We start from the raw sequence: 12119 nt of genomic DNA on the forward strand, positions 1-12119 counted from the left end.
GAAAGACATAAGTAGCCATCAGATGCCAAGGAAAGAAGAAAGAAGATTCATTAAGGAAAACTCCAAACAAAATGTTAAGGTCCAGAAACGACATAGGAAGGATGGGTTGGGAAGTACAAAGAGGAAAAACACACAGAGGCCACTGGTTATTCAAGGGAGGATTCAGATACACAAGTATCTTATATTTCCCTAAGGCTTTCCTAATTCAGACTTCCAGCAGGATATTTCGAGCTACAGCTTTGAAGAAGATATGCCCTTTGGCCATTGCTCATCTGCCTCAGTAAGAGGGTGTGGCAGAGACATCCAGTTTCAAGGACCAAAATGTCATTTCAACCTGGTCTGCCCAGAACACTTTGGAGAAGACATTCTTCCAACCCCATATAACACCTAGGGACCCTTGAAGTAGTCAGTTTCTCATGTTTTTCATATTCCCCCCAAGTGACCATGGACACTTGGGTTTGTGGTTTCTCTTGTAGTCTCACTCTTAGTTGAGAACAGGACCAATTTAGGTACTAATAACCATGGAATAGTACTTTACTATTACCTAAATCCCCAAGGGATAGATAGCCACTGTGTCACTTAGCTGCCCCAAGGTAAGCCTTTCTAGAAAAAGGAAAAGATAGCCTTCATATGCTCATATATATATAGATGTGAGGATATTAAACATAGGCTTGAACATAATCATTGGGAAGAAGAAAATATTATGGTAAAGTATTTTTAATAAAAAAAAAACAAATTTCTAAACTGAAAGGCTTTGGGAGAAGCTTCCTGATCTCAAGAACTAGTGAGAGCCCTGGGAGGAGATTGTGGGATAGAGAGAGCAGACCCAAAGGTTCTAGAATTTGAAGTACAGACATTCTGGGAACATACTTAATATTAAACAAAGAACAAAGAAGCCTGAAAGAAAAGAAGAATTATCTTCACTAACCTAAGTGAGTCTGAATTCACTCTATTCACACTTTCATGCTTGAACTCACCTGCATCTCCGCAGCCAGGCGGGGCATGGAGGCTGCTCGACCCTGGCTCTCCAGCCCTGGCTGGGGCTCACCACTGGTAACATCCTGGGCCATCTCTTGCATTTCTACAGCCTAAGGGAATCACAGTATTAGGTCAGTGGCTAGAAGTCCAAAGTTCTACTTCTCTCCTCCCAGTTCAGGGAAGTAACCCTTTGAGGTAGAGCAGAAGAAGTTGAGAAGTTCTCTGAACTTGTACAAGAAAATCACTCCCTTCCCCAGAAATACTTCAAGCTGCTTCTGAAGAGCAAAACAATAGTGTAGAACACAGACAAAAGGGGGAAAGTATTCACTATCCCAGATAAGAGATTTTGTTAGTCTGTCCCTGAGGTGTCGAGATGAGCTTTGAGGATCTGTTCTTTTAAAGAACCAGAAAGATAACCAAAGCGTAGGGAATTTCCATGATAACAATGATATAGGAACACATAAACATACATTGCTTACTCAGTTATCATACACGCACATACGCATACACACACACATACACAAACCCCACTTATGTATAATTAATCCACTCTCATATTAGTAACTGCCTGCTGCACAGTTCTACTTGAATGTTCTATTGGATATAAATCCAAAATAGGAATCACTTTCTCCTCTAAGCCTGCCCCATCCCCATATTTTCCTTTTGAGGGCATTCACCCAGGTTTGGGATCTGACAATCTTCCTTGACTCTCTTCCTCCCTTACAGCTTCTATCCAATCAGCTGACTCCTTAATATTGCTTATGTCCATTCCCTATCTTTCAATATAGCCACCTTCCTAGTTTAGGTTCCCATCATCTCTTGCCTGGATGATACTAAATGCCTCATTCTTCTTCCTACCTTTAGTCTACCTTCTCCTATATATAGCCATCTTCCATATATAGCTACCAGAAACATAGGTCCCACTGCTCCACTGTTTGAAAAATTCTCAGTGGTTCCCTAATTGCCTCTAAAACAAAGTACAAACTTTACAACCTGGTATTTAATGCCCTCCACAATGAACTGTCAGACTTATTTAAAGTCATTTCCTTTATTTACTCTTATATTTCAGCCAAACTAGACTATGAGCTATTTCCTGAACTATTTATTTTCTCTCTCATCATATCTTTGCATAGGTTGTCCCTCATACCTGCAATGCACTTCTTACCATTGCCTTTTATTCATTTATCTCAGGTGTCATCTGCTATATGAAGCTTTTCCTTACCTTGACTCCCATCGCATTCCACCCATACAGTTAGTTTTCATCTCCTTAAATTATCTTCTTCTTACTTATCTGTATATTTCTCTATCTCACCCAAGTAAAATGTAATTTCTCAAAGGATTGGGACCATTTCTATTTTATTTTGAGTGCCTAGCACCTAACCTAGTGTCTTATGCATAATAGCCTCCCCCCAAAATTTGATGAAATGAATCAAATGATGAATACATTTTGAAATACAAATATCTAATAAATAAACCATTACACACAAACATGCCCCACACACCAAGGAAGGCATGCACTTTGTACACTGGTAGTCATATCTCAGCAGCCCTCCAAGGCAGAGGAACACTATTACTACTCTGGCTAAGAGAACAAGGCAATCACCTAGGTTCCCTCCCTATCCCCTTCCCCCATTGCACACCCTCACTTGTTTGCTGGGTTGTCCCACAGGAATTTCTGCAGAATGACCACGCTCCAGGGGCATTCTGGTCTCATAGCAGACATCCTGAGTGCGCTGGGTGCCCCATGAGACAGACTCCTTGATGCCACTCCCTGGGTGTGGTCTATTGAAAGATAGAAAAAAAAACGGGCAACATTTGAGACAAGAGGTTAAGAAAAGACTATAAAGGAAGAAATTATCATTTCTAGCAATAAATTTGGGGGGTCATATGGCTACTTTACAATATGGCCTTTCTCATGACACATTTCTGCACAATTATTTCTCGTACCAGAATATATCCCTGGCAACTGAGTGAGAAATGGTCTATTGTATGTGATGAAACCACTGGGATTCTGTGTAGTATCATATTGCATTTGAAAATACCTTCCCATGACTTATCTTCCTATCAGGAGCTTTGGAGTAGGATTGACTACAGGAATAGCTCCATTCCCATTATATGTTAGCTTTTAAAAAAGCACAATTGGGCCCTTCTCAATTTTTTCTATTCTCTGTCTCTTTAGTGTGCTACCACTTTTTCTGAGTATCAAAGCTCAGAAGGGAACCAAAGAAACAAGTAAAAATGATTTATTCTGTAAATTCTTTCTAGTCATGCCTTAAAAAAAAATTCTCCTTCAGGACTCCATGAGTCTCTCTTCCATGTAGTGTGCTTATAGATGGTCTCTCAGATTTAGCACCAAGGACAGCTCCATGTCCTCTCTAAGACAATATAATACTGAAGATGAGGAAGAGCTAAGGAAGAATTAGTACTGTTCCCATCTCCTGACAGTAATTCTGCTCTTTTGGACCAGGTATTTTCTGACAAAGCCCAGTACTCACAAGGCTCCACCATTGCTGAGGGAGGTTGAACTCTTCTGTTTCAAGAACACTCTTGCACCTCGGAGCACAGCAGGTTGACCTTGGGTGTGGAACAGAGACACAGGACCTGTCTGTAACAGAAAGATATGCAGGGATACTGGCAGAAGCCTTTAAGGTGGAAAAAATAGAAGTCATAACTTGAATCCTGAGGCCAACTTTCCAAGAGTAGAAAGTTCAGGGGCGGCTAGGTGGCGTAATGGATAAAGCACAGGCCTTGGAGTCAGGAGGACCTGGGTTCAAATTTGATCTCAGACACTTAATAATTACCTAGCTGTGTGGCCTTGGGCAAGCCACTTAACCCCATTTGCCTTGCAAAAACCTAAAGAGAAAAAGAAAGTTCTATGCCCAGTCTTGACTGTTTCATATCCAGAGGAAACCAGGTCCTAAGAAATCAGATAACTCAGTACAAGAAGATCCTGAGGGGGAAGGTGTATATAAAGGTACTATCTACTATGTTGTTTTGCAGATCATCTTTATAGTCCCCATTCAGTGTACAAATACAAAGAAATTCCATGCTGCCTTTTGGGCTCTGAACAGGCAGATGGACTTCAGTGGGAATAGGTAGTGGCTCCTGCAGAAAATAGTGATGGATCCCCTGGATATCTCATCCTATGATATCCGTATTGTGTGAAATAGATACAAGAGTTCTGCCAGGGAAGATAATAGACCATAAAATCAGAGATTTGAAGGGAATAAAGAAGTCATTTAGTCTAATGAATACCTAAGTAGGTTTCTTGTCTACAATAACTCAAGCAAGTGATTATCTAACCTTTCCTGGATGACTCCCTAACAATGGAGAATTCATTGTCTCCTGAGACATCTTTCAATAGTACTGTTAGGAAACTTTTCCTTATGTTGACTTGAAATTTATTGACTGAAATTTATTTCTCCAGCATTGTTTCTAGTTCTGACTTCTAAGAGTCAAGATCAGTTCTAAATCTCTCTTCCTAATGACAGTCTTCCAAATACTTGAAACCACCAATCATGTCTTCTCTTCTCCTTCAAGACTTCTCTTCTCCAGGTTATCCAGAAATCTGCCTTTTAACTGAATGTCCAATAAAGAGAGCCTACTTGGGCCTTTAGTTCCAATGTGATTTAAAAGTATTGGGGCTTTTGCATAGGGCACTTGATGGGCCAAAAATCTATGATCCACAGTCCTCATGTCAACCAGAAATAAATGAGAAAGGAATTTAAGTAGATTCCTAGGTTTAATTTCTCAATGTTCATCCTTTGGATTGAAAGAGGACCATGTCATCATAGGCATTATGACAAGACTCACACTTACACATAATTATGTTTATTTTAGTGAGGATTGTATCGTGCAAAGACATGCCTTTGCCAGAATCATTTTACCTCTTGGTCTGATTTGATAGGAAACAGGACTTTTTTTTGGGGGGGGGGTTTGCAAGGCAAATGGGGTTAAGTGGCTTACCCAAGGCCACACAGCCAGGTAATTATTAAGTGTCTGAGGCCTGATTTGAACTAGGTACTCCTGATTCCAGGGCCAGTGTTCTATCCACTGTGCCACCTAGCCAGACTTTTGGTAATGGTCTGGTACTGTTGAAGTCCCTGGCCCTTGAAAACAATTTTTTTCTTCTCATTTCAGTGAGGCACTTGGGTGCTCCAGCAATGACTGGCACAGCACCAAGAGGAGATATCTAGTGATGAAATAGCGACTCACAGCATATGAGGCACCATGAAGTTTCAGTAATGTTGGGCTGGACAACACAGCTTATCTAAACCTGTGTCACAGCTTTTCTTCTCGGATCTTTTAACGTAGGACAATATCTGCTTGTCACTCATAAGTCTATGCTACTCTGCTCTGCTAGTACCCTTCCCAGAGCTTGAACTCACTGGGAATCCTGGAACTGCAACACTTTTCAAGGTGCAGGACCCTCTCTTGTGCTAAACCCATTCCAGGGCAGCTCAGTCCTTCACAAAGAAAGAACTCTCCCTGGAACTCCTGCTGACTTCTCCAAGATCAGTTGTGTTACCACACTGGATATAATTTGTAATTCTTTTCTTTTTTTAACTCCTCTTCTTCCTCCTGATTCCCAGAATATTCTCCCAAACCCCCAGGTTCCCTATTCTTGGTATCTAGGATATGCCTACCGGAGGCTGGTGACCTTGGTCTCGGGTGTTTTTGTTCTGCTTGTAGAAGTCAAAAATCATCAGAGCTGCGTAGACTTTTCCCACAGTCATCTCATCAGCTGGAGGCAGAGATGGAGGAGAGAAGGGGAATTGGTAAAGTTGAAAGGGAGGAAGACAAATATAATGTGAGAATGGAGGAAGAAAGAGTAGGAAAATCATGGGGAGTGTGGATTCAGAGAAAAGGATAGAGAAGAAAAAAAAAAGGAAAAGCAAGAGAGAAATAAGTTTCATACCAACTTTCTTCCCCTCCCCCACCCTGTTTCCACAAATGCTAGACCCACAATGAGTACATGTCCAAAGAGACCCAACTTTTTATATACCTTTATATAGAGACCAAGATCACTATAGACATTTTTTCACTTCTTCATTTATGTCATTGTAATATCACCATTCCCTTTGATGCTTGAGTTCCAAACTTTGGTATCGTCACTAATTCCTCTCTCTCCTTCCCCACCTTATAGCCAATTACTAAATTCTTTAGACTTTTCTTTTTAATTGACTCTCAGATGCATTCTATTCATTTATTCCTTCATCTATTCATCCAGTATTGATTTACTTCAACAAAACTCTAACCTTGGTCCCCATGCACTCAACTCTTCATGTATGCATGCATGACCACAATAGCCTTCTGTTTGCCTTCTTTGCTTCTAATTCCTGGTAAAATGCATTCTTCCCATGTCACCAAAAGGACCCTTCTTCAACACATCTATCTTTGACCTGTCCCTCTCTTGTATATCCCTCTCTTGTATCAGGACTGAATTTCTCTTCCTAGCTTCCAAAGTTCTTTATCCTCTGACCTCCATCATCTCTATGTAACCTTATTTTTTACCAATACTAATATTCTGCCCCCCCCCACTGTCTGCCATGTACATCAGAGTTATTGTTACCTTGGTGTCCTTAATAAATCTGTGCTAATACTTGAAATGCCCTTCCCTGGGAAAATCCTCCCTTTCCTTCAAAACCCAGTTTAAATTTCATTCTTAAAGGTCTAGAATATTCCAAATCACACTAAACCCTCCATGATCTTCTTTATCACTTAAAGGCTACTTATTCATTAATCATTAATGGAGTGAACCTACTCAAAAACTCAACAAACTTTCATTAAACATCTACTGTGGGAAGAATAAATTACTCTGAGATTTAGAACATGGGAGACAGGGTAAATAGTGGTATCACTGATAAAAATAGCAAAGTCAGGAGGGGGAATACATTTAGGGAGAAAGAAAAACATAGATTTGAGGTACTATTGGGGCATTTAGCTGCACCAAGGGTACAAAGGCCCTATCTTAGCTGACTGTGATCCTAGGTAATATTATTATTATTATTATTATTATTATTATTATTATTATTATTATTTTAGGGTTTTTTTGCAAGGCAATGAATGGGGATAAGTGGCTTGTCCAAGGCTACACAGCTAGGTAATTATTAAGTGTCTGAGGCCAGATTTGAACTTAGGTTCTCGTGACTCCAGGGCTGGTACTCTATCCACTGTGCCACCTAATTGCCCCTATCCTAGGTAATCTTATTCAGTTTTCTGATTCTTTAGATCCACAATATATAGAATCATAGAATCTCAGACTTGGGTAAGGCTTCTGAGGTCAAAGAGTCCAACTCACACAGGGACAGGAACATTCTTTACAATTGTCCTAATAAATGGTTATTTAGTATCTTCTGGAAAAAGTTCAGTGATGAGGAATGCCCTCTCTCCTGGGACAGCCATTCTACTTTTGGACAGCACTAATTGTTTTTCTTTAAAAGGAGACAAAAATCTTCCTCCCTGAAATTTCTACCCAGTCTCTTTTGGGGCTGAGTAGGACATGTCTAATCCTTTTTCACACAAAGATCACTTAACTGATTTTATTTTCAATATGGCTGTAGTGTAGTACATTAAAATCTTATTTTGAAGCCAGGAAGACCTGGGTTTAAGTCTTATTTATCTCTGATACATGCTAATAGTGTAACTATGTTCAAATCACTTCAACCCTCAGCATTCTAAGCAATTTTCTAAATTTTTTAAGTTGCAGAACAGATGTTGGCTTAAAGTGTTAGAGGGAATTCCCTAAATTACTGAAATCACAGGTCCAGTTCCTATCCCTTCTTTTATACCAGGATCTTTCTTTATGGGACAATTTACCTTTGAGCACCTCTCTTAGCAATGGGAAGTGAGTGCTAATTATTCTCATAGCCAATCCAGCTAGGTTCAATTGAGACCTCTTTTTCTCAAATCTGGATTATACCAATAGATTCTTAGTTGTTCCAGTCTCTGATCTCTCCTATACATACTATCATATATTATGTACTATATCATGCACTGTACCTCTCCTGCTTAAAAATCTCTGTGGAAACATCATTTATTATATCAAATCCAAGATCTTTAATGTTCAAAACCCTATATATCTTAGTCCTCTTCCAACCTCACTCTCATTTCTCTGCTATTACCATGGAGATGTTCTCTCTGTAAATTCACTTTTTGCCTTTGCTGTTGCTGATCAGTCATTTCAGTAATTTGGGGTTTTCTTGGCAAAGGCACTGGAGTGGTTTGCCATTTCCTTATCCACCTAATTTTACAGATGAGGAAACTGAGGCAAATAAAGTTAAGTGACTTACCCAGGGTTACACACTAGTGTCTGAGGTCAGATTTCATCTTAGACTCCAGACATGGCACTGTGCCACCTTCTAAATATTTGTCAAATTGAATTATATTTATATATGTTTGTTTTTTTCAGTCATATCTGATTCTTCATGACCCTAGTTTAGAGTTTTCTTGGCAAAAATATTATAATGATTTGCCATTTCCTTCTCCAGGCCATTTTACAGAGGAAGTAATTAACAGGGTCACACAGCTAGTTTAAATCTGAAGCCAGATTTAAACTTAGGCAGTTGAGTCTTCCTGACTTCAGTGCTCTGTTCACTGTGCCACTGAGCTGCCTATATTTTCTTGTTACCTTCCAAACTTAACCTCTTCTGGGAAGTCATCCACAACTTAACCAACTTCAATCAATTTGAATAATACCAATTTATATCGATTAATATACTCCTTTGAAAATGACATTCTGTTTATCAGAAAATGTTATATGTTCTGTGCTCCCAAATTATGAGTTTCTTGAAGGCATAGATTAATTCTTTTTTTTAGGTTTGTTTTTGTTTTTTTTTTGCAAGGCAATGGGGTTAATGCCTTGCCCAAGGCCACATGGCTAGGTAATTATTAAAGTGTCAGAGGCCAGATTTGAACTCAGGTACTCCTGACTCCAGGGCCGGTATTCTATCCACTGTGTCACCTAGCCACCCCAGAGATTAATTCTTTGAAAACTGGAAGAATATTAATGGTCATCTGTCTAACTTCTTTTCCAGGGCAAGAATTCTTTTTTATTATATTACCAAGACCCTAAGGTATAACCATCCTACTTCTGCTGCTGGTAACAGGAAGTTCACTTTCCTTCAAGATGGTCCATGTCATTTTTGTACAGCTCTGGTTGTTAAAAAGGTTTTTAGGACATGAACACTTTCTCTCAAGATTGCTGTCACTTTCATATCACTAAAATTTCCTTGATTTCTAAATACCTTCCTGGAATTAAGGTCATCTCTTTGTCTACCTTTTGAGAGGTGAGATTTATCTTCTGGTATATCTCACAATGAGTAGTCCAAGACTGTGTACAGTAGTAAAAAGGGAGCAAGGCTATTGTGGGTGGAAAGATCTACATTCTGAAAGCAATACTGACTGCACCAAGAGGTAAATAGGTGCACAATATCTGTTCTGACCTTGACCACTGCCCTGTATCTAACTTCCACCATCTACCATTCCGCCTGTCCATATATATTTCTTACATTCCTTACTTCATCACCCTCCATCTTCTCAGTCTCTTCTTGGCAAGCATTTTTGAGGGGAGAGATAAAATGGTCAGGGTGAGGAGTGTTGCTCCTCTACTTTCTTACTTACGTTTATGTGGTGGCACCAACAAGTCCAGTGTCTTCTGGGGCAGATTAGCCCAAACAGATGCTATCTCTTTTCTCAATTCTGCATCACACTGATGCTGTTTCATGCCAGCTATGGATCCAGAACAAGGAGAGGAAGAGACAGAGGAAAGTTCCTTAAATTCATTCAACAAGTGTTTACTGAATAGTAGGTATTCTGCTATGTGCTATTGGAAACATTGAGATTCCCTGCACTCTATTAGAGCAGACTTCTCCCTCTTCTTTATTTTTCTTCATATGTATATTTTCCTTTGCAACATAGCTAATATGGAAATATGCCTTCATGACTTCACATGCATAATCAATATTATATTGTTTGCCTCTTCAAGGGATGAGGGAGGAATAGAAAAGAGGGAGAGAATTTGTAACTCAAAATTTTAAAAAATAAATATTAAATTTTTTTTATTTTCAGTGGGAAACAATGAAATAAAAATATCTTCAAGAATCCCTGTACTAGGGGTGGCTAGGTGGCATAGTGGATAAAGCACCGGCCTTGGAGTCAGGAGTACCTGGGTTCAAATCCAGTCTCAGACACTTAATAATTACCTAGCTGTGTGGCCTTGGGCAAGCCACTTAACCCCATTTGCCTTGCCAAAACCTAAAAAAAAAAAAAAAAAAAAAAAAAGAATCCCTGTGCTACCTAGCCGTGTGGCCTTGGGCAAGCTGCTTAACCCCATTGCCTTGAAAAATAAATAAAAAAAAGAATCCCTGTACTCAAAGAGTTAACAATCTAATGGGGACATAATTCAAAGCTAACTTTGGCAAATATCACTTGTGAGGCATGAAATACTAGGAGATAGTGACCAGCTACTTCCACTTGAGGTAATAAAAGAGAATTTCAATAAAAATGTAATATGTAATCTGGGTCTTTAAAATGCCACAAACATGTGTTTCATTGTGATGGATTGTATTTCAACAAGAAGATATATGAGAAAAGGTATTTCACATGAAGAAAGAAGCATGAACAATGAATGACACAGGAGGCAAGAAAGCAAATGGCTGTATGAGAATGTCATTGCACTGCCGGTTGGCTGGAGTGGAGAGTACCATGATGGGAAGTAATATGAAATAGGGCTGGTAAGTTAAATTGGAGACCAACTGTGAAGTGCCTCAGTTACTACAGTAACAAGTTTTATCTTTATTCTTCAGGTGCTGAGGAGCCATAAGGTTTCTAGGCAGGAGAGTCTATATCAAAGTCATATATCAGTAAGATGAATCCGTCAACCTGGGAAGCATGGCTACATGAGGGGAGAATTTGAATGTGGAAAGAGTGGTTTGGCAAGCTATTGGAATGGTGGTAATGAGACTCTAGAATGGAGAGAAGGGGTTGGATTCAAAACACAGAAAAAAAATTCAATACTAGCCTTATAGTTCTCCACCTGCTAGGAAAACAGAGGGCTCCCTGGAGCCTGACAGAAAGGGTAATTATTTTAGTAGATAGGACTGAAATCTGTATCTTCTCTCATCTAGGAAGCTCATGTCATTGAGACAGGGGGTTGTCCTTTTACAGCCATGTTCATTCATTACTTTTCTCTCCTGGTGAACAGTCTCCCTCTCTGGGAGAACATCCTACCCTTTTATGAGACAAGGGACACTGTAGACATAGTATCCTCATTAGATGGTCTCATCAAAAGCCCAATGATTTTCTTCAGTCAGAACAAAGGTAAAAGGGGAAGGGCTAACTGCCACTTAGGAAATGGAAATATGGAAAAGGCATGCAGAGAGCAAAGAGGATGTCAGAGGCAATTCAAGTTATATAGACTGCCTCAGCCCAGACCTTCTCCAGGTTTCTTGAGCACTATCATAATCAAATGCTGAGCTAAAAGCCCAAGTTGTCAGTCTGGGCTTTGTAGATTCTTAGTGAATCTTTTTTAGTCCCCCGCCCCCCCCCCCCTTCCTTTCCTGCCTAGTACTCCCAAGGAGGTGTCAGGTGTCATTATCTCAAGAAATGGACTACAGTGTCCTAAACCATATCATCTCCCTCTGTTCAGTGCCTTCAGACCACACCTATTTTTCTCTGAATTTCTATAACCTTGAATTCGTATGACAGAATCCAGCACTTTACCCCCTCTGTATCATTCCCTAATTACTTCTTGTGGGTCTTGTGTCTCTAAACAGAATTTTAGGCCCTGAGCAGTAAGTTGGCCTTCCTTACTACCTCAAGGACAGTGAATAGCACAGGTCTGAAAGCACAATAAATACAGAAATGTCAATATGCCTGCTTTTGATCTAAACTGGTTTGACAACCAATGGATGAATTTTGTGGCCACTTTCTTTTTGGAAGGGATAGTTCACAACAATATTCTTGCAAATGTCTTTATCAAGCTATGCAGGAAGAAGAAAGTTCTTCCTCAGTATAGCAGACAGAAATCCTAAGATGAGAACTGGGGTGTCTCCCTGTTCCCTCTTCCTTGAATTCTTATCCTTCCTTTAAAGTCCTACTCAAATATTTCTTTGTCCAGAACCTCTTCCCTGAGCTTCCCC

The 12119-nt window shown here is 39.7% G+C and overlaps 1 protein-coding gene across 1 annotated transcript in view; it reads right to left on the reverse strand.

The window, feature by feature from the left end:
- The window catches only part of CACNA1B (calcium voltage-gated channel subunit alpha1 B), a 249476-nt gene that overhangs the window by 7437 nt on the left and 229920 nt on the right, over positions 1-12119 (reverse strand). The window contains exons 39-43 of the mRNA XM_074210540.1: positions 9601-9708; positions 5625-5722; positions 3474-3583; positions 2619-2760; positions 978-1088 (exon numbers count right to left, since the gene is read on the reverse strand). Coding sequence (XP_074066641.1) covers positions 978-1088; positions 2619-2760; positions 3474-3583; positions 5625-5722; positions 9601-9708 — 569 coding nt within the window. The remainder of the gene's footprint in view (positions 1-977; positions 1089-2618; positions 2761-3473; positions 3584-5624; positions 5723-9600; positions 9709-12119) is intronic.

Source organism: Macrotis lagotis, chromosome 1, assembly GCF_037893015.1.
Source record: "Macrotis lagotis isolate mMagLag1 chromosome 1, bilby.v1.9.chrom.fasta, whole genome shotgun sequence".
Lineage (NCBI taxonomy): Eukaryota > Metazoa > Chordata > Mammalia > Peramelemorphia > Peramelidae > Macrotis > Macrotis lagotis.